This window comes from Cotesia glomerata, linkage group LG2 (genome assembly GCF_020080835.1).
Source record: "Cotesia glomerata isolate CgM1 linkage group LG2, MPM_Cglom_v2.3, whole genome shotgun sequence".
Classification (NCBI taxonomy): domain Eukaryota; kingdom Metazoa; phylum Arthropoda; class Insecta; order Hymenoptera; family Braconidae; genus Cotesia; species Cotesia glomerata.
The window spans coordinates 27238893-27260459 of NC_058159.1; the positions used below are offsets into that span (position 1 = coordinate 27238893).

Genomic DNA, 21567 nt, shown 5'->3' on the forward strand with positions numbered 1-21567 from the left:
ACATTTTGAACTGAAACTTTCACGAAAACCTTTTTTTTTTGTTTATAAAATTATGACACAACGAGAAAAAAAATTAAAAAAAAAAAAAGTTCGATTTTTGAAATTTAAAAAAATTTGGAGCGACCTCTTAAAAATTTTTTTTTAAGCTGTCCTCTGGAGAGAGCTCTTAAAACATCAAAAACTAACATTTTTTCACTCGAGACTAAAAAAAAAAAAATAATCAGTTTTTTTGCGCCACTCTAATATCTATATATAGTAAAATTTTTTTTTTTAAATTTATTAAATTATTTTGTTGGAGTGCAGATTGCACAGAGCTGAGAAATTTTGAATACAGTTTTATTTTTACCGAATAAAATATTATTAAATAAAAAAATATTGAATAGAGATTTTTAAAAGCGCGCCATCACTTATAAAATACTATTGAGTAAAGATTTTATTAAATATAGTTGGTTCTGAGTAAACTTAGCGTTGAGTAAAGTTAGTATCGAGTAGTGAAAGAATTGAGTAAAGTTTTTTTTTTTTTTTTTTTTAAAGTTATTCAATTTTTTGTGTTGAGTACAGTATGTCGCAGAGTTGAGTAATTTGGAGTCAAGATGTGTAACTGCCAAACATGAGGATTAAAATAATAATAGAGATAATTAATCAAATGAATTAATGGATAAAAAAAATGAAGTAATGAACAATTATTCTAAAGAATGAAATATGACAGTAGTACAATATATTATTGATAATTAAAATAAATTGTCACTGTCGTATTAAACTCACTATAATGTCATAATAATGGATTGTAATTAATATTAGATTTATTTATTTTAAAAATAGTGTTAAGAGTCGTCATAGTGAAGTGGAATAACAAATTTAGGGCCGAATGGTGATCGATAAGTTATTCCGACATCTGTAAAAACTTTGTTCGGCAACGACAAATTACAAAGATACAATCTACCGTTATCGGGGCTATGTGATAATGGTAATCCACCAACAAGACTAAATTTACTCAAGATACCGGGAGTCCCAGTTGAAGGCGGTTCGATAGCAAGGACAGGAGCTTTATTGCTGTTGACCCATTTGGCAACCGCTGGAATACTGTTTTTAGGTGAATGCTCATCATAAAGTGCCAAAATAATAAGATCAACAACTGACGCTAATTTATCTATTTTAGTCTCAACTTTGTTTCCCGTCATTTTGTACAACGACAACTCCTGAAGTAGCGAAATATTTTCTGAATTTTCAACATAAACTACTGTTTTAATACCATGAGTTGATAACTGTCGTGCACAATTAACTCCAGCGGCTCCAGTACGGTGAGGTCCACACAATGCTACGATTGTCGGCCACTGGTGAGCATTTTTCGGGTTTAAACGATGAGCGCCACCCAGCAATTGGATTATTATTTCCGCTCCGGCTCGGCCCATTAATTCAACCTATTAAGATAACATATATAATAAATTTAAAGCTCTCTATTTAGGTATATTGTATTACATATATATAAATATAAAACTCACTCGTCGCTCCCAACTGATTCCCAGACGGTCAGCGGCGCCTATTAGCTGTCTGTGAAGATCTACAGTGATGCTGGGTATCACAAGACCGTCGTCCGTCACATATTCACGCTCGTCACTCACTGGGACAATTATTTGTCTCAGAGTAGTCGGTTTGGATACAATAACATTCTCGTCGTGACGATATTTTCCTCTATTACTCTCTGATTGTCTTACTATGTCTGGTTTCAATGAATTTATTTCCTCCCATACAGCCTGTAAGTAAAAAAAAATTTTTTATTAAATAAATTCAACATTGTCACCTTTTTTAGTAGATTTAATAGAAATCTAACTATTGCATTGGTCCTCATGACGGAACTTTTAAAAAATTTTTATATATATTTCGATGCAATTCATCAAGCTGATTCAGAAAATACATATGGTTCAAAAGTTTATATATGTATGTATTTATATATCTATTGCACGCCTCATAAGCGAAGCGTTAAAATTGTGCTCTACTCTCGACATTTCAAAAATATTTATATATATATATATATATATATATATATATATATATATATATATATATATATATATATATATATATATATGAGAAATAACGCGACTTGTCAGGACGATAGTGTCTACAATTAGCAACGGATCTCCACTAAACTCAACATACTTATTCTTCAGATAGGTACCAAAGTCAAGTTCAAAGATGAGCTTAATCGATTAAGTAATTTAGAAATGCCAAAATTTCAAAATCATAAAAATTCATATTTCTTCACTTTTTTACTCGAATAACTTTTGAATGGGATGACTTATAAAATCTCTGTAAATTGCATCTGAAAGCTCTTTAAATTTACTTCAGTTTAAGTGTCATATATGTGAAGTCTCAAAATTATGTCTATGTCGTTATGCTAATTATGAAATTTCTTGTAGCAATGGTTTTTTTTTATACAATCCTAGTACTTAGCTTTTTTTTTTTTATTCATTACTAGTTGCTACTCGCCCACTTCGCTGGGCGCTTTATAGAACTGCATTTTTAGATCTAGACTTTAAATTTAATTAGAGTATTGTTTTGACTTGCACAGATTCCAAATTCTATCGAATTGGCATCCACCTTTTATCCATGTAATTATTCTAACTTAATATTCATTGTAACTTTCAATGTGCAATCATTATAACATTCCCGTGTCTTTCTCACAAAAATAAATAATAATTGATATAAAAAAAAAAAATTTGTAATGAGCATTGAAAGTTTTAGTTAAAGAAATTGCAGTTCTCATAAGTGAAGAAATCTGCCTAGTATATAAACATAACCAATAGAATTAAAAAATTTATTTTAAAAGAGCGGTTGATAGTTGATTTTCAAACGAGTTTTGCTCATGAATAAGATAAAATTTTGAAAAAAACGCTTCGCTCTTCGATAGATAATTAAATTATCTATCGAAGAGCGAAGCGCTTTTTTGGAAAATTTTCATTTATTTATGCATAAAATCCATTTTAAGATTTCATAAGTTGTACAAGTATGACAGAGATACTTTCGTTTGTCCAATAGAGAGCGAGAGAGAGAAAAAATATAAACCCTTCTTAAACAAATGACAATCGAATAGAATAAATTTAGTTGCAATAAAAATTCATTATTTCTAAGTCAAAAAAATATAAGTTCCGGATAAGTAATAACCAACATATCATATACTAAAACATTCTCTGAAACACGCTGCATCTTATGGTATAAGTATCATTCCGATCGGATCAGTAGTTTTCGCAGTATAACCAGACAAAAAAAAACCGGCTCTCCATTTATTAGTATAGATAGATGAAATCTATCTTCTATTTCGGCTGCCGAATGGCCTTTTTTTTTGTTTAAGCTCTATCAATTTTTTTTTTATTATTATTATTACTTATGCTTATTTTAATTTTTATTCCAACGAACTTACTTCTTTATTAAACAAAGCAAGATTTTTTTCAAAATCAAAATCTTGATTCATAGACTGATCAATTGGAGTACCAAAAGCCTGTTCATCTCTCTCCTGCCACTTTTGTCTCTGTGTGACTCTCTTTTGATTAAATTTAGCATTCGTCTCTGCTGTGAATAATTAATAAATTTAATAGAAATCCTACAATTTTTATAAAAAGAAAATTTAAATAAAAAAATAATAAAATACCAGCGACAACTCGTCCATTAACTGGGTACTCAGGATGACTTTGCTCGGTGGTTTTTTTTACCGAGTTTTGTACTGGATTCTGATTCTGATTTTGGCTTACTGAAGGAGGCGTCGAAGGAGGAATACACTCAGAGACAGATCTGTTAGCACGTTTAGCGATAGGCCTTTTAACAGTAACTTTATTCTGACTTGGTACTTCCTTAGCTCCAGCCTCTTCTGTTGATATTATTTCCAAATTTTGTATATCTCTGGCACTAATAAACAATAAAATTACATTATATAATTTAGTTCAATAATATTGTTAATGTAAATAATAAAAAATACGTACTTGATAGTAACCTGTTGCGAAGAATGAGGAATTCCATCTTTGAATGCTTTTGAAATAGTAACAGTTTGTCGATTGAAATTAATTATTTGACCCTGATAAGTACCCAAATCATCAACGCACTTTATTGACACCATACAACCGACAAATTTTTGTGACATTTTTTATATTTTTTGGCGACCTACAAGATAATTCAATTATAACTTATCTGTTACTGATAAATATATAAATAAAAAATATTACTAAAAATATCAAGCAAAAAAAATCATCTATTAGATGAAATAATTTTTAATAACTCAATTGGACACTGACTTAGTGCATCCTGTCTAATTGTTAATTACTATCAAATAATATATGATCAATTTATCAGATAAAGCATAGACTTACTACTATTAATTTTATATTTAAGCTTTACTATAATAAAACAATTGTTATATTCATTTCTTTTCTATGGAACCCAATCATTGGCATTGCTGTAGGGTTCAATGTACTGTTAAATAAATAAATAAATAAATAACAACGTGAATTTTATATGAAAATTAATTTAGCTGATATTTGATAATTTTTTTAAGAAATAAATTATTGCAAAAAAAAATTATAAAAAAAAAATTGACATGTAGAAATTGAAAAAAATAAAAAATGCAATTTTTTGAAAATAATTTTTTGGAACAAATTTGTTTGTTAAAAAAAATTAAAAAATGGTCAAGCGACTGCTAACTTTAATGTCATGAATTTTACATGAAAATTAATTCAGCAGATATTTAATAATTTTAACAATTTTTTTAAGAAATAAATTATTGTAAAAAAAATTGACATAGAAATTGAAAGAAATAAAAAATGCAATTTTTTAAAAATCATTTTTTGGAACAAATTTGTTTGTTAAAAAAAAAATAAAAAATGGTCAACTTTAATGTCATGAATTTTATATGAAAATTAATTTAGCAGACATTTAATAATTTTAACAATTTTTTTAAGAAATAAATTATTGTAAAAAAAATTAGAAAAAAAAATTGACGTGTAGAAATTGAAAAAAATAAAAAATGCAATTTTTTTAAAATAACTTTTTGGAAAAAATTTGTTTGTTAAAAAAAATAAAAAAATGTTCAACTTTAATGTCATGAATTTTATCAAAATTTTACTCAACAAAAAAATAATTAGTTATTTTCAGTATAAAAAATTTGTACATCAGTTATCATATTGATAACCTTATTTTTGAATTTCTAAATAAAAGTAACTACAAACCTTGTATGGTATTAAATAAATATAATGAGTGAAAATAATAATAACTTGAGCTTATTAAAATCCTGTTTATTAAATTCATTCAATTAAAGTCTCGTAATTGCAAAATAATACCGATCCACACAGTAGTCCAACAGATCACTCCTTACACTTCATGTACTCTTTAACTATGAAATTTTACAAAAAAAAATTATTATGATAGTGATAATAACAGAAAAAAATAAAACACAAAATAGGCATGATAATTAATTCTGAGAATTGTCAACAGAGTGTACACGTGTGCGAAGATCTCTATTGATAAAGAAGATAATTTAAAAAAATAAAAAAAAACAGTACTGATGTTTAGTTGTTAAAAACTCCGACAGATGGAGACCTTAAATAATTTTGAATGCCAATAGTTGACGGTACAGACCAATAGCGAGCTAGGATTTTAAAAACTTTTACAACCGTTTTATAACAACCATTTTAGTTGATACATTTCAGAGGGAAAGAGTGTGAAAATGACGCTCTGATATTTTAGTATTTTTTTAAACAATTTAAACGTAATTATTGAATGAATTTTTATAAACAAACGCAATAAAAATGAGTGGGAATAATGAACATGAATCCAAGGTAAGTAAATCAAAATTGTTTAATTGTTTTCATATTAAATTAAAAAAAATAAATGTCTTTGTTATTTGCCGGTGCTTGTAGCTGGACGAGACCCTGGATCCGATCAGACCTCTGTCTATAGGAACTGGAGAAATGTCATACATTTACGGAAGAGACCCGAGTATCTTGTCTTATGGACAACGACCTGGACCTTCTGTAGAAACGAAGAAAAACCTGTATTCGGTGTACGAGGTTGAAGAAACTGTTGCAAGTTTGGACGTGTCATCGGCGCAGACAATAAAGGTATACTTGAGATTAAAGCCGTTCAACAAAAATGTGAAGCTTACAGCCCAGGAGGAAGATGCTTATCGTATCACTAGTTCCTCGACTTTGCTTACCAAGCTACCCAGTCAAGATTCACATTCCTCTATCAGGTCTTCGTCAGCTGACTTGGTGTGTCGGAAGTACATCTTCACTGAAACTTTTGGTCCTGAAGTTTCGCAGGGACAATTTTTTGAACGTGTTTTGCAACCACAAATGCCGGATTTTTTGACAGGACAAAATGCTACGATTATGACTTATGGTAAGTTATTTTTATTTTGATTTTAATAAGTGACATTATTATTATTTTATTTTTCAATGGATAAATTAAATAATAGTAAATATGTTGATGAATTTCGATTAACTTTAATGACATTTGTTGTCAGAATAATTGTCATGAAATATTTTTTCTCACAATAATTTATAATACTAATAATACTAAAATTAGCCGACGTTTCTAATTTTTTTTTCATTTATTAAATTAGAACAAAAAAAATGGCACTAAAGTTAGCAGACGTCTAAAAATTTTTAAATTTTTTTTATTAATTAAATTACAACTAAAAATTGCACTTATAGTTTTTCAAGTTTTTTTACATGTGAAAATTTTTTTTTAATTGTTTAATTGAAATTTTTTCAATAAAAAATTTCTAAAGATTTTGAAATGTCGGTTAATTTTATTTTCATACAAAAAAATACTTTTTTAAAATTGCACTTGTAGTTTTTCAAGTTTTTTACAAATAAAAAATTTTCTTTATTTTTTTGTAATAATTTTTCAATTAAAAAAAATTTTTAGATATCGGCTAACTTAATTTTCATATAATACTAAAGTTAGCCGACGTTTAAAATTTTTTTTTAATAATTAAATTAGAACAAAAAAATATTTTATATAAATTGCACTCATAGTTTTTCAAGTTTTTTACAAATGAAAAATTTTTTTTTATTTTTTTGTAAGGTAAAAACCCAAGTATTGACACTGACCGAGTTATTTGAGACTTGCAATTTTATTCTAATTAAAAAAATAAAATGTTCTCAAAAAATCAATTATGTTAAAATTTATAATTCAAAAATTATATTTATTAATTTATTAGAGTCGATTTTTTTCTTTTTAATTAAAATAAAATTGCAAGTGTCAATAACTAGGCAAGCTTCAATAGCTGGGTCTTTTACCTTAATAACTTTTTCAATAAAAAAAACTTCTAAAAATTTTTAAATATCGGCTAACTTAATTTTCATCAATAATATAAATTAAATAAACTATATAAATTCGTAAAGTTTACGTACTGTCTCAATAATTCTTTTTAAAAAATAAATTATTAAATAATAAATATTATTATAAATGATAAATAATAATAACAATATTTATTTGATTAGCATTAAGCTATTTTTTATACATTAAATCAATATTAATATATCTTTTTCAATTATAATTACTTATAAATAATTAGTCAATATTTTTCTTTTATACATTCTTTTAAAACTCTTTTAAAGCTTATTAATCTGTTTTATTTTCTAATCGCTTCGGGCAATTTATTATAGTAGTCTAAACCATTATACACAATACTTTTTTCCGCTGAATGAGTGCGGGTTGGCGCTATATTAATTGAATAGCTACTTCTGGTATAATAACAATGCTTATTTTCTATTCTTACAATGTTTTTGTATAAATAATTAGGTTTCTCATTCAAAATAACTTTATGTATCAATATGCAGCAATTATAAATGATTCGCTATTTTATTTTATATTCATCCACCCTAACGCTGTTAGCATACTTTTTATTAAATATTAAATAATATTTATTAAATAATAAATAATATTTATTAAATATTAAATAATATTTATTAAATATTAAATAATATTTATTAAATAATAAATATTATTACAGGTACAACAAACTCCGGAAAATCATTTACTCTTCAAGGTACTGCTATGGAACCCGGCCTAATTCCTCGAAGTCTAGAGCACATATTTGCACACATCAACCCAAAAGAAGCACCTCACTTTAAACCACTGAATCACAGCGAAGTGGTTAAATTATCCTCATCTGAAAAGTGTCTTGAAATAGAGAACAAAAACAAGCTGTTGACCTACGGATCAACAGATCGAAATCAGTATATAAACGCTTTTAAAAAAATGCAACAAGTACTTGAAAAAGAAGTTCCAGAGTTTCGAGCTCGCGAGTCTACAGACGCTCACTGTGCAGTCTGGGTCTCGTTTGCCGAAATTTATAATGAGACCATTTACGACCTACTGTCCAATGATACATCCAAACGCCGTCCAATTTTGAAGCTCGCGACTGACAACCAAGGCGCGACTTATATCAAAGGACTAAAGTCAGTTTTTGTAAATTCTAGCTGCGAAGCCTACCAAGTCTTGATGGCTGGACAGTATAATCTAAAAGTAGCTGCTACGGCATTGAATGCGCGTAGTTCACGTTCTCATTGTATATTCACCGTCAGGCTGTTGCGATATTTTTCAGAAAATGATATTAAGTCTGTCGAGATGAGCACGTGAGTATTATTAATTATTGTTTTTTTTTTTAGGTAGTTCACTCGGGACATAAAGTTTGTGCTATTTCTTTCCTTTTCACTCGCTAGTGCTGTCTTTCTCACGAGTTATCTCTTATTCGCTTTTACTAATGGTTATTTTTCTTTAACTAGTCAGTTTATTTGCAATTTATAAAAAACTGCATGGTAAAAATTTTCAATATTTCTTTGGATTATTTTAAGTATATCATTCTAACAAGTATCAGTTTTTTTAAACTGTCGGGATTATGGATAAAAGTGACGATGTATTATTTTAGAATGAATGAAGATTTTTATTTATTTATTTATTTATTTGTAAAGAAACGCCTTCGGCAATTTACAAGTATATTTACATTTTCATGTGTAGAATGTTTAGTAATGTATATATACAATAAATAGCATCTATAAAGAGAAGATAGATTAAGAATTTAGAGATCCGAGAGATCTGAGAGAAGAAAAAAAAAAAAAAATTTTATTAATCAATAATTGATTATTAATCACTAATTGCTAGTTTATAATTTCTAATTTATAATCCATAATTTATAATCACTATTTGTACACCAGAAATGTTATCATTCAGAATAAAATAAACTTAAAATATAATATCTTAAAAAAGAATGATTTTTGTAGACATACTCAATATTTCAAAAGAAACGATCTTAAAATCCTTTCAATGCAATAACCATTAATATTTGTGATTTTCTCACTTTCCACCCATACTTTCTGTGCTAAAATATCATTTTTAATTACAATAATCTCATTGTGCATTTATGACCGAACTACCCTAAACAAAAAAAGTTTTGTTTTATAATTTAACTTTTATAATTCAATGAATATTTTTCAGGTTCACTTTCTGTGATTTAGCTGGCTCTGAGCGATTGAAGAAAACTCTAAACATTGGAGATCGTTTGAAAGAGGCACAAAATATTAACACGAGTCTGATGGTGTTGGGACGTTGTTTAAAGTCTATCTATGAAGTACAGACAGTGAAGCAGCAGCGTAGTGAAGTAATTGGACCGTTCCGTGAGTCAAAATTAACCAGACTCTTCCAGACGGCTTTGTCTGGCAAAGAACCAATTGCCTTGATTGTAAATGTAAACCCATCGCCAAATTTATACGTTGAAACGCAAAACGTCTTAAATTTTGCTGCGATAGCCAAAAAAATAATCATACAACCAAAATTGAAGAAAACTCGCAGGTCAAAAACCAGATTTTCACATCTTGTTTTACAAACTAAAAATACTATCACTGATTGGGACGAACCACCTATTGAATGTGACCTTGAAAGTATTGATGATCAATCCTCCGTTGAAGACATGGGATACGTACCAGCTGAAGACTACGAACAAGTGCTGGAAGAAAATGAAAAATTGCGCAAAGAAATTGCTCAGATAAAATCTTCAGCATTTAAAAAAGATCTTGCTACGCGTGAGGAAATTAGCAAATATTATATGGCGACTATCAAGAAGATGGAAGAAGACCATCAAGCAAGGTTGCGTAATATAGAAGCCGAGCATCAGACTCTTCATGAATGGGAGCTGGATAAAGTTGAAACTTTCTATCAAAACAAACTGCAGGCAGTTAAATCCTATAAAAGGAAACGTTCCGAAGATTATGATGATGATGAGGAGGATGATTATGATGACATGGACACAAGCAAAGGTGAATTAGAAATACAAGTACGGCAGTTAAATTCAAAAGTTGATGAACTGAAGAATAAATTGAAGCAAGCGTTGAAGGAAAAAGATGAGATACTCGTTCAGAAAAATTCAGCTACTTATGAACTCAGTCTTGCTAAAGAAGAATTAAAAACAACTAGGAACGTTGTTGTGGCGTTAGAAAATTCACATGTTAATGGCAAAAATGAAGCTTACATAGAAGAGCTTAAACAGCAGCTCAGCGATTGCGAAAAGAAGAAGAAACTTCACGAGTACACATTAAACGAAGCTAAAAAAGACTTTATTGAAATGAGGAATGAAATTGATAGCAAAAATAGTCAGGTTAATAAATTGGAGATTGAATTGGCGCATAAAGATGAAGAGCTCTGTGACTTACGGCAAGAGTTTCATAATACTGAAGATACTCTGAGCCAGAAAGAAATTATTCTTAGAGAGTATGAAGAGATTATAGACAGCCAGAGCCAGAAACTGCTGAAGCTTACGGATGAGTATGAAAATTTGAAGCAATTGTACAAGGAGAGCACTAAAGAAACTGTCCTGGAAATTCAGGACAGAAATTCTGATGCTAATGAAATTATTGGTGACCTGGAAGATAAATTAGAGGCTGCTGAAAATGAAATTGTTTTGTTAAAAGAAAAAGTAGCGGATAAAATTGTGAAGATTGATGAACTTGAGCGTAAGCTGATGGAATCTGAGGATAATTGTCATGATTTGAAAGAGCGTTTGGATAAAATTATGGAATATACGATGGCTAAGCCAAATACTTCTGTTGAAGAGGAAGTTGCTACCCAGACAAGCCCGTTTAAGGTTGGCAAGGATGATGTAAAGGAGGTTAAGGAGGTTTGTGATGGAAATAGTCAGACTACTTCACCGAGCACTGCAAGCCAGAGCAATCAGACTAGTTTTATTGAGTCAGTTGATCATAAAGCTCTTCAGACGTCGTTTAGTATTGACAGTGATAAGGTAGATGTTATTGAATGCCTGTTGGAAAAAGAGAAAAATAAATTCTTTGAAATGGAGGCCAAGTACAAAGAAGAACTGGAACATGTGACGGAATTGTCTGATGAGTTGGAGAATGTGAAAAATCGGTTGGTTAAAATGGAAGTAGCGAAAAAATCTAGTGAGTTTAATGAAAAGAAAATTTCAGAGTACTTGGCTGAGATTGAGACTCTGAAGGCGACTATTGAGGAACTGGAAGGGCAAAATGAATCTTTGAAAACTTCTAGGGATTATTATAGGAGTGATCTTGGTAATATTGAAAAAGAACTGTCGGAAGCTAAGAAGAAGGTTGAGAGATTTACGAGTAAATTGACTGAAAAGGAGGATGTTAAGGTTGAGCTGGAGAGGAGGTTGGAGGAATATGAGCAGCGTGTTGAAGGTCTTAAAGAAGAGAATGTTAAATTGATGGAGTTGAAAGAAGCTTGTGAAAGCGAGCTTAAAAAGAAGGATGAAGAATTAATTGAAGCGAGGAATAAAATTGATTTTATTAAAAATGATCTGGAGGTTAAAGAACGTCTGGCGAGTTCAGTTGAAAAGGAACTGGAGGATAAGAAAGAATTGAAAAGGCAAATTGAAGAGTTGAATAGAGAAATAAATCGACTTAATGAAGAAAGTAAAGTATTGAAAGAGTTTAAAGAGGAATCTGGGAATGCTGTGGATAAATTGATGGAAGAATTGTCTGCTAAGCAACGAGAATTGGAGAAAGCTAAGAAGGTGTTGGAGGAAAAGATTGAAGAGCTGGAGAAGACGCTGGGGGAGAAGGATAGAGAGATTAATGATCTTCAGAAAGAAATAAAAGACTCGATTAAGTTACAAGCTAATGATGTCACTGAGAAGGAGTTGAAGTTGATGATTAAAGAGCGCGATGAGGCGAAAGAAAAGTTGTCTGAGCTTGATAAATTAAATAAAAAATTACAGACTAAAATTAACAACATGGATCGCGAAATTGATGAGCTTAGAAAAGCGGTTAAGAAGTACAAAGAAGAGCTGGATGAATTTAGTAATCTTGAAGCTAATTATCAAAAGACGATTGAGGGTAAAGAACACGAGCTGGAAACTTTTAAGAAAAATCAAGAAGAAATGATTAAGAAGTATGAAACTTTAGTTAAAACTAAAGATGAAGACGTGGAAAAGCATAAAAGAGAAGTCAAGAAAATGCAGGAAACTTTCCTAGTCAAAGGCCACAACACGCCTAGAGATGAGTTCCGTGCTCCTTCCAGTGATCGATCTCAGGTATTTTTTTTTTTTTTTTTTTTTTTATTTATTTATTAATAACTATGTTACTGAAATCAGCAGACATTTGACATTTGTTGTTGTTGTTGTTGTTTTTTTTAATTATTTAGAGTCGGTTTTAACTGCTGTGGTCATATCGCCGACTTTAACTGTTAAGAGTGGTACGTTGAGATCTTTTTGGGTTGTATTTTTTTTTAATTTTTTATTATAAATCTATTATAAAAAAAAACTTACACTTGAAACTTTTTTTAGTTTCTAGATGTCGAATTTTTATATTAAAATATTTTTATAATGATTTACTTCCTATAAAAATCCAAAAAATTCACAGATGTCTCCTAATTTCAGTATCTATAATAACTGACTTATTTTTCTATTATTTGTTTATTAATTTAAAATTCTTTTAGTATAAATTAAGAGAAAACAAGCCTCCCAAAGAAGAAACTTCCGAAGATGAGTCTGTTACCGAACGACGAGGCAGGAGAGCGCGCAAAGTACTCGAACCAACTTCTCCCATTCCGAATGTAACTATCGATGAAATATCTGAGACAGAATCAACGTATGTACTTGTAAAACTTTAATATGAATTTTATATTTGTTCAATTAATTAAATTATTAAATTGTTAATTATTATTTCAGGAGATCTACGCGTAAAACAACAGCTAAAGCTTGTCCGTCAACGGGTAGGAAAACTCGGGGAAGAAGATTATATACAGCGGTTGAAGACGGAGTAATAGCAATCGAAATGACTCCGGAGGTAATTTTTTTTAATTTTTTCAAGTAAATAAAAAGTTATTATTTTTTATTAATTAAAAAAAATTTTACAGAATGCGCCGTCCCCATCGCCAACTCCATCGACTCGCTCTTTAAGAACGCGTAGGAATAAATGATAATTTTTATATTAATTAATTTAAGTTTAATTTTCTTATAGTTAAATAATTTACTCCAAAAAAACAAATATTTGAATGTATTTTTTTAATTAATAGTTAGTGTATAAATTTTAAAAATTTTCTACCCGATTGTAATTATAATTTATGTTTTATATTATAAAAGAAATACAATTGAATTTTCTATAATTTATGATTTTTTAATATTTTTACATAATTAGTTAATTTCACTTTATTTAAAATTTACCTCTACTATATTTAGTATTTTTTTTTATTCCCTTGAATTATAAAATTGCATTTTATAAATCTATATTATTAAGAGAATAAGCAAAATTTTTTGGCCAGTGCATTTATATGATAAAAATGGGTTTTTATGGTTAAATTTGATTTCGTTGGAAAAGTCTTGACTTGAATTTGTGCCTTTTCATGGTTTCATATCATTCTCACCAATAGTCAATTTATGATGATAAGTATTTAGGCTGCATTCGAAAATGCTCTATTTCTAGACACATAATTAAGAAATGACCTTGTATCTCGTGAACTATTGACATTTTTAAAGATATAAGCTCATCCTGACATTACACTCATCAAGACCTTTCATTTGAGTACCCACATCAATTTTTCATATATTTATATATATTATATATATGTATATATGAAAATGCATGTGGGTACTCAAATGAAAGCTCTTGATGAGTGTAACATCGGGATGAGCTTATTTCTTTAAAAACATCAATAGTTAAAAAAGTAAAGTGCAATTTAACAAAAGTCATTATTTAATAAAGCAAAATTTTATTTATGTTGCTAGTTAAAATTATTCTACTAAGTGAAGTGCTCTCGCCAATTCCTTAGTTTTTAATAAAAATATCAATTTATTTTTTAATCATTAGGAAAAATAACACCAGGAGAACATGAGTGACTTCCTCTCAATGATTTTATTTTATTTACAAGTTGGTACTCCACGTGATTTATTTTTAAGTTGGTAATTTACATTAAAAGCGCCATCTACTCACTGAGAAAATAATTTCAGCTCACACCGCGAAGCCAGTCCTTTTACTCGTTCATTTTCTCGTGGACTTCATCATGGTAAGCATATTTTTATAAAATCTGTTTTTTTTGTTAACATCTTTAACAAATATCCATTAAAAATTACTCCATTATTTTTGTTAAACTAAATTATTTATAATTGCATAATTATTTATTTGATTAAATCTATTTTGAGATTTATTTTTTAATTAATTTCCTACCAAGCAATGGCTTGATGCCACGCGTGTAACCAAAAAATTTAACATGATGATTTAGATTCTAAAAGTTTATGGTTTAAACTGAACAACCTTGAAGATATTATTCTAGGGCGGTCTGATAAATAAAAAAAATAAAAAATAATTATTTTTTTTAATTGAATTTCAATGTACTAATTAATTTTTTTACAATTTCAGTCTCACCGTAAATTCAGTGCACCCCGTCATGGGTCCATGGGATTCTACCCAAAAAAAAGATCCCAACGTCACCGTGGTAAAGTAAAGGCTTTCCCAAAAGATGACCCGAGCAAGCCAGTGCATTTGACCGCTTTCATCGGTTACAAAGCCGGTATGACTCATGTGGTTCGAGAAGCTGACCGTCCTGGTTCAAGTAAGCATCAGTCAATAATTTTATTAGCATTCATTTTTATTTTAATCTTAACCCTTCAGTATCCACATTATGAGAATTTTATTCGCGCTCAGTTTTAATTTTAATTACTTTTTTAAATTCAAATGGAAAGACCACTTGAAATTTTTTTTACCTTCTAAAAATTTTTACGTCTTTATCAAGAAATTACTTATTTTCATCATATATAAAAAAAAATTTTTTTTTGAAGACCATAAGATTTTTTCTTATCGTGAGAGTATTAAAGGTTGTTACAAATCGAGCTATTAGGCTCCCTACGGCGTGTATCAACTCTTTTCGATCAGCGCTCCGCCGACATATTTGTTTAGATCGTATGTTAATTAAATGTGCGATTTTTTCTCATCGCGAAAGTAAAGAAGATGAGCCGAATAACGTGGGTACTGAAGGGTTATTAAAAACCCGACGCTTATACTCCTGTTGGATAGGTGTTTCACTGGTCCTTCAGAGTAGTGGCAACGAGCCGTTTGATCCCGTGCGGTATGTTCGTCGCCACGGCGTCGGAGATTAAATCTGCCCTGCTTCGGCGGTCGTGTAGATGCACAGCATATTCCATATGCCTCTTGGTAGTCCATTGGGCAATGACCACTGGGGCAGACCATGCTTGTACAGTCTCTTTAGCATTATTATTAGAATTATTACATAACTTGGAAAAAAAAAAAAAAAAAAAAATGTAATCACGTGGTTGAAATAATCATTGGATTGTATTTTGCTAATTTTTGAATTAATTTTAATGAGTGTGATCGATAAAAATTTTTAATTTTTAGTTGATAAATTTTATAAATAGTCAGATCAAAATTTAAAAGATGCAAATTTGAATTTTTTATATGAAAATTAAATTAGCCGACATCGGAAAATTTTTATAATTTTTTTATTAAAAAAATTTAACTTGTAGAAATTTTGAAAAATTTTAAGTGCAATTTTTTAAAAATATTTTTTACTTGTAATTTTAATAAATTAAAAATTATTAAATGTCTGCTAATTTTAGTATCATATTTTTAATCCGCATTTTTTAATTTTATCCATTCTATTTATTTTTTATTCACTCATGAGCAGACTAAAATTTTGATTTTTTTCTTTAAAAAAAAAAAAGAAGAATAGTATAAAATTTAAACAAAATTGAATGTCTGATAATTTTCAAGTATTATTAAAATCCGATGTCTTTATCTCTTGGAAGCCTCTTCCAGAGATAGTGATTCCGACCTGTTTGCCTGTAACAGTAATCCAATCACGATGTCGGAAATAAAATCTGTTGCCTATTTTAAATAGGATTGTACGGTAGCACGGCATTATTCTGATCTTTTTGTAGTCCATTGGACAGGGACAAATTAGAAAAACCATGTCGAGTACATTTTTTCTCAACTATTCTATTAGTTTATTAATATTATTATTAATAAAATGATTAAATTAACTTCGAATAAATTGAATTTTATTAATTATTATTTACTCTACTTACAGAGGTAAACAAGAAGGAAATTGTCGAGGCAGTAACCATCCTCGAAACTCCACCAATGATGATCGTTGGTGTTGTTGGATACATTGAGACTCCTCATGGTCTCCGTGCTCTTACCACTGTGTGGGCTGAGCATCTTTCAGAGGACTGTCGCAGACGTTTCTACAAGAACTGGTAATTATTTTAAAAAATTGAGTAGATTTTTTTTTTTTTTTTTTTTTTTTTAATAAAATAGTCAATTTTATTATCGAACAAAATTGATCTAAAAAAAAAACATCAGCTCTCCGCTCGTAAGATGAGAGGATTATAATTGGAATTATCCACGAGACTCGGTCTCGTTTCTTGGTTATTCCAAAATTAGTGTTCAATCTCCGCTCGTCTCGATGAGATCGTCACTATTTCAGACGACGTTACGACGGTTTGTCATTTCTTCTGTCTAGGTACAAGAGCAAGAAGAAGGCTTTCACTAAGGCCAGCAAAAAATGGACCGACGACTTGGGACGCAAATCTATTGAGAAAGATTTCAGCAAGATGATCAAGTACTGCAAGGTCATCCGTGTTATTGCTCACACTCAGGTAATTATTTTTAATTAATTTCATTTTTTAGAATTAATTTCATTTTTTTTAATTTATTCATTTTTTTGAATTAATTTCATTTATTTTAATTAATTTCATTTTTTTTTAATTAATTTCATTTTTTTTAATTAATTTCATTTTTTTTTTAATTTAAAAAATTTTAAATGACTAATTTATTAATTAATTAATTATTGATCGCAATCTACAGATGAAACTCCTGAGACAACGTCAAAAGAAAGCCAACATCATGGAAATCCAATTGAACGGTGGAACTATCGAACAAAAAGTTCAATGGGCAAGAGAACACTTTGAAAAGCCCGTGGCTATCACCAACGTCTTCGCTCCTGATGAGATGATTGACTGTATCGGTGTCACCAAGGGAAAAGGATACAAAGGTATAATCAATTCATTTTCCAAAAAAAAATATATCAAAAACGTTTTCTTAAAAGACTAAATGATGAAAAAACATGATGTGCATTATCTGATTTTTTTGACGATACAATCATGCTGCCTTCCTACTGAAGTCTATAATAATTCGTATTTTATTTATTTATCAATTTTTAACCATGTATTTTTTAATAAAATTTTGGACTTATTTAATTAATTCTTAATTTTTTTTTTATTATAGGTGTCACTTCTCGTTGGCACACAAAGAAATTGCCACGTAAGACCCACAAAGGTTTGAGAAAAGTAGCCTGTATCGGTGCATGGCATCCAAGTCGTGTATCCTTCACTGTAGCTCGTGCTGGTCAGAAAGGATACCACCACCGTACAGAAATGAACAAAAAGATCTACAGAATTGGACAGGGTATCCACACTAAAGACGGAAAGGTAATTTTATAACCAATTAATATTATTAATTTATGAAATCATGCGATTACATTCCCTGTGACTATACATCGTAAGTAATGAGTAACGTAATTATTTGCTTAAATTCCACTATAATCCAAAATTAAAAAAGAAAAACATCTATAGAAATATAAAATATTAGTCTACAAAGACTCTAAATTTTGAAGAAACACAATATTATAGTTTCTACACTGAGAAAAAAAAAGTACTACTTTTGAGAAAATTTTCTTATAAGAATATATATTCTTGATAATTTTCAAGAATATATTTTCTTGTCTCAAGAATTGTTCGAATTAGGGTAAATACCCCAATAGATGGACGGTTAAGCAAACTCTCGTATTCTATTAAAAAAATAATATAGGAATATACAGATAAGTTGTAATAAAGTAAATTATATTTATGTAAAAATATATAATTAACCAGGAAAACATAAATAAAACTTTGTAGTAATTAATAAAGAAGAAAAATGTAAGAAAAAGTCCAAAACTCCAGTAGATGGACAGTCAATACAAATAGATAGACACTACTTACAAGCGATATTTTCGATTCATTATTTATATCAGAAATAATTAATTTATTAATTTTTTCCACTAAAAAATAAAGCTTGATAAAATTAAAGAGAAAACGTGATAAATCGGATGGTAATTTTCAAAATACATCATAAAGTAATTTTATTAATTTTGAACACGTGATGCTTTCTCATGTAAAGTAACATACAAAATATATTAATATAAAGAATACTAATAATTAATAAATTATCAATATAAATTTATAAAACACAACGTTAAAAACGTTATGCTGTCTTCTTCTTCCTTTTAATAGGTCTGTTCTCTTTTGCTTTTAAATTTCCTTCTCTCAATTTTCTCTTTTATTCAGCGTTTTCTTTTTTCTCTTCAATTTCTTCAATAATAATAATAATACTTTCATTTTCAGTACATGTCTGTTTGCTATAATCTTTACTCTTATTCTCACATTGATCCACCAATAAAATTAAAAAAAAAAATAAGAAAATTCATCATATAAACTCAATGTCCATCTATTGGATAAAGGTTAGAAAAGTGTCACCAATAGATGGACACTAAATTCTATTATTTCTTTTCGATTTTATCATTAAAATATTATATTTCTAACTTTGTTAGTGAAATATAAGCGTAATTATATGTACAAATCTTACTTTTTTTTTATTATTTTTAATAATAATAACAAATAATGTCCACCAGCTATCTGTCACACGCTTACTAGCGGCGGCGCTCTCGGAGCAAAACTTCGAGACGTCCAATTTAAATAATTTTTTAAAACTATTATTATAAATGAAAAGTTGAAAAAAAAAAATACTTTTCGCTCTCAGAACTATTTGTAGACATAAAAAAATATAACGACTTAAGATTTTTGTTCTTAAAACTAATGTAATTGCTTTTAGAAATAATATCTGTCCATCTATTGGGGTATTTACCCTCATCGAATTATTTTTTTTATTATTCGAATGATCCTATTCGTTTGTTCATCTACCAAAATTAATGCCAATATTTTATTATCATGATGAATATTGATATTCTTTTCTCAAAAAACCAAAATTTATTTTAAACGATTCTTAAGCCAAGAATTTTTTTTGGACAAAAAAATTTTTTTTTTCTCAGTGTAATATCATCATAATAATGGACATTAATCATTTCCATCACACTATCAAACAGTTGTTAATAATATATGGCTTTTATTATTATAAATTAATAAATTGAAATAAAAATAAAAATTGCTATGCCTCTAGACAGGTTGATTCTTCTTCTTAATGAGAAGCGTTGATTTTTATAATTAAAATGGGGCTAGATTAAATAATTGGTGTCATAGTACTCAGCTTGATTGGTCAAGTTGGGTCTCTAATCCAATTGATAAAATTATAATTCATTAATTTTTTAATTAATTAATAAAAATTTACAAAACTTCTAAATTAATAATTATTTTTAAATAAATTACAGATTGTCAAAAACAATGCATCCACTGAGTACGATCTGACTGAGAAGTCAATCACACCCATGGGAGGTTTCCCTCACTACGGAGAAGTCAACAACGACTTTGTCATGATCAAGGGTTGTTGCATGGGACCCAAGAAACGTATCATCACTCTTCGTAAGGTGAATATCTCAATAATTATTTATGTACTAAATAATTTTGTAAAAAAAATTTTCTATGATGAATATCAGATAGAGCCAAAAAATATCTGTATGAAAAATTTGTGATCTTGAATGATAGGACTGAAAAATAAAACAACAAAAAATCAGATTTTGTTGAATAACACGTGAGCAGTTTGTTAATAATGATTTTTATTTACAGTCCCTGTTGGTACACACCAAACGTGCTGCTCTTGAGAAGATCAACCTCAAGTTCATCGACACCAGCTCCAAATTCGGTCACGGTCGCTTCCAGACCGCCGCCGACAAGGCTTCCTTCATGGGTCTCCTCAAGAAAGACCGCATTCGCGAAGAACAAGCTCAAACCGCTGCTGCAGCTCCCTCAACCGCTGCTGCTCAGTGATTTTTTTCTGTTTATTGTAAATCCATCTCACAATAAATAGAAAATTTTTAATTACATAAATAACCATTGTATATTTTATATTTATCAAAAAACCTTTAATATTCCTTATACATACTCATATATTAATTTATTAATTTAACTTTAATTAATTTTGTAAATAAAATATTTTATATTGACATAAGTCTATAATTATTTCAATCAATGTTCATGTAATTGCTCGTTCACGGTTGCGCTGACAATCGATTAAGCTGATGAAAAAATAAAAGTAAAATAATTAAATTTAAACTAAAAAATTTACATAATAATTTTGTTGGATTAAATATCAAATATTTTATTTTATTTCTGAAAAAGTCACGTCGGTAATAAAGTTCAAAAAAATTTAATACGCTACTGAGCATTACAAATTTGTCATGAAAATTAAGTTAGCTGCCATCTAAAAATTTTTATAATTTTTTTTTATTGTAAAAAATTATTACAAACAATTATAAAAAAAATTGACTTTTAGAAAATTTTAAAAACTAAGTGAAATTAAAAAAAAATATTTTTTAGTTCTAATTTAATATATAAAGTAAATGACTTTAAAGTTAGCAGTCACTTGATAAGTTTTTAATTTTTTTTAGTAAGTAAATTTGCTCCCAAAAATTATTTCTAAAAAATTGCATTCTTTATTTATTTCATTTTCTAAAAATGTCAATTTTTTTCTCATTTTTTTTTGACATAATTTAATTGTTAAAAAAATTCTTAAAATTATAAAATATATGCTAAATTAATGACATTAAACTTAGCCGTCACTTAATAATTTTTTAATTTTTTTTAACAAATAGATTTTTTATGACATTAAAGTCAGCTATCACTTGATAATTTTTTTTAATAAATAAATTTGCTCCAAAAAATTGCATTTATAATTTTTTAAAATTTCTACATGTCAATTTTTTGTTCTAATTTTTTTTGCCATAATTTATTTGTTAAAAAAATTCTAAATATTTGCTAAATTAATTCTCATGATTTTTTTCAAAAAATTATTTTTAAAAAATTGCATTTTTTTTTTTTTA

The 21567-nt window shown here is 28.5% G+C and overlaps 3 protein-coding genes, 1 long non-coding RNA gene and 1 other non-coding gene across 7 annotated transcripts; 3 read left to right on the forward strand and 2 right to left on the reverse strand.

Moving 5' to 3' along the window:
• Window positions 1–791: 791 nt before the first annotated feature.
• Window positions 792–5387, reverse strand: LOC123260100 (enhancer of mRNA-decapping protein 3). Of its 2 annotated transcripts, none has more exons than XM_044721043.1 (6): window positions 5217–5387; window positions 3978–4155; window positions 3650–3903; window positions 3422–3567; window positions 1503–1754; window positions 792–1421 (listed from the first exon to the last, which is right to left on the reverse strand). In XM_044721043.1, exons 2-6 carry the CDS (start codon window positions 4133–4135, stop codon window positions 825–827), a joined length of 1407 nt encoding a protein of 468 aa, XP_044576978.1. In that variant the 5' UTR covers window positions 4136–4155; window positions 5217–5387; the 3' UTR covers window positions 792–824. The 2 variants fall into 2 exon arrangements, with proteins under 2 accessions (XP_044576978.1, XP_044576977.1); XM_044721042.1 differs by having other exon boundaries at window positions 3422–3570; window positions 5217–5386.
• Window positions 5388–5666: 279 nt separating this feature from the next.
• Window positions 5667–13502, forward strand: LOC123260098 (kinesin-like protein KIF20B). 2 transcript variants are annotated; one of them, XM_044721037.1, is made up of 7 exons: window positions 5667–5825; window positions 5907–6387; window positions 8009–8633; window positions 9493–12559; window positions 12964–13115; window positions 13196–13320; window positions 13391–13502. In XM_044721037.1, the coding sequence occupies exons 1-7, from the start codon at window positions 5796–5798 to the stop codon at window positions 13444–13446; spliced, it is 4536 nt and encodes a 1511-aa protein (XP_044576972.1). In that variant the 5' UTR covers window positions 5667–5795; the 3' UTR covers window positions 13447–13502. The 2 variants fall into 2 exon arrangements, with proteins under 2 accessions (XP_044576972.1, XP_044576971.1); XM_044721036.1 differs by having other exon boundaries at window positions 13196–13313; window positions 13384–13502.
• A 929-nt stretch (window positions 13503–14431) lies between these two features.
• LOC123258552 (60S ribosomal protein L3) lies at window positions 14432–20575 on the forward strand. The gene is made up of 8 exons (XM_044718633.1): window positions 14432–14529; window positions 14883–15075; window positions 16567–16735; window positions 17002–17137; window positions 17346–17532; window positions 17766–17968; window positions 19960–20115; window positions 20315–20575. Exons 1-8 carry the CDS (start codon window positions 14527–14529, stop codon window positions 20513–20515), a joined length of 1248 nt encoding a protein of 415 aa, XP_044574568.1. The 5' UTR covers window positions 14432–14526; the 3' UTR covers window positions 20516–20575.
• Window positions 14734–14810, forward strand: LOC123260243. Its single transcript, XR_006508429.1, has one exon. It is a non-coding gene; the product is annotated as a small nucleolar RNA U43 (small nucleolar RNA).
• Window positions 14920–15614, reverse strand: LOC123258553. Its single transcript, XR_006508088.1, has 2 exons — window positions 15511–15614; window positions 14920–15121 (listed from the first exon to the last, which is right to left on the reverse strand). It is a non-coding gene; the product is annotated as an uncharacterized LOC123258553 (long non-coding RNA).
• Window positions 20576–21567: the final 992 nt, after the last annotated feature.

What these genes read in the sequence shown, in the direction of transcription:
- LOC123260100 (XM_044721042.1), bottom strand. Translation starts at nt 4,135, where the DNA reads ATGTCACAAAAATTTGTCGGTTGTATGGTGTCAATAAAGTGCGTTGAT. An exon ending in TCGCAACAGGTTACTATCAA is followed by an intron (nt 3,904 to 3,977) that starts GTACGTATTTTT and finishes ATTGTTTATTAG; the next exon opens with TGCCAGAGATATACAAAATT. An exon ending in TAATGGACGAGTTGTCGCTG is followed by an intron (nt 3,571 to 3,649) that starts GTATTTTATTAT and finishes AATTATTCACAG; the next exon opens with CAGAGACGAATGCTAAATTT.
- LOC123260098 (XM_044721037.1), top strand. Translation starts at nt 5,796, where the DNA reads ATGAGTGGGAATAATGAACATGAATCCAAG. An exon ending in ATAATGAACATGAATCCAAG is followed by an intron (nt 5,826 to 5,906) that starts GTAAGTAAATCA and finishes CGGTGCTTGTAG; the next exon opens with CTGGACGAGACCCTGGATCC. An exon ending in TGCTACGATTATGACTTATG is followed by an intron (nt 6,388 to 8,008) that starts GTAAGTTATTTT and finishes ATATTATTACAG; the next exon opens with GTACAACAAACTCCGGAAAA.
- LOC123258552 (XM_044718633.1), top strand. An exon ending in AGCTGACCGTCCTGGTTCAA is followed by an intron (nt 15,076 to 16,566) that starts GTAAGCATCAGT and finishes CTCTACTTACAG; the next exon opens with AGGTAAACAAGAAGGAAATT. An exon ending in GTGTTATTGCTCACACTCAG is followed by an intron (nt 17,138 to 17,345) that starts GTAATTATTTTT and finishes CGCAATCTACAG; the next exon opens with ATGAAACTCCTGAGACAACG.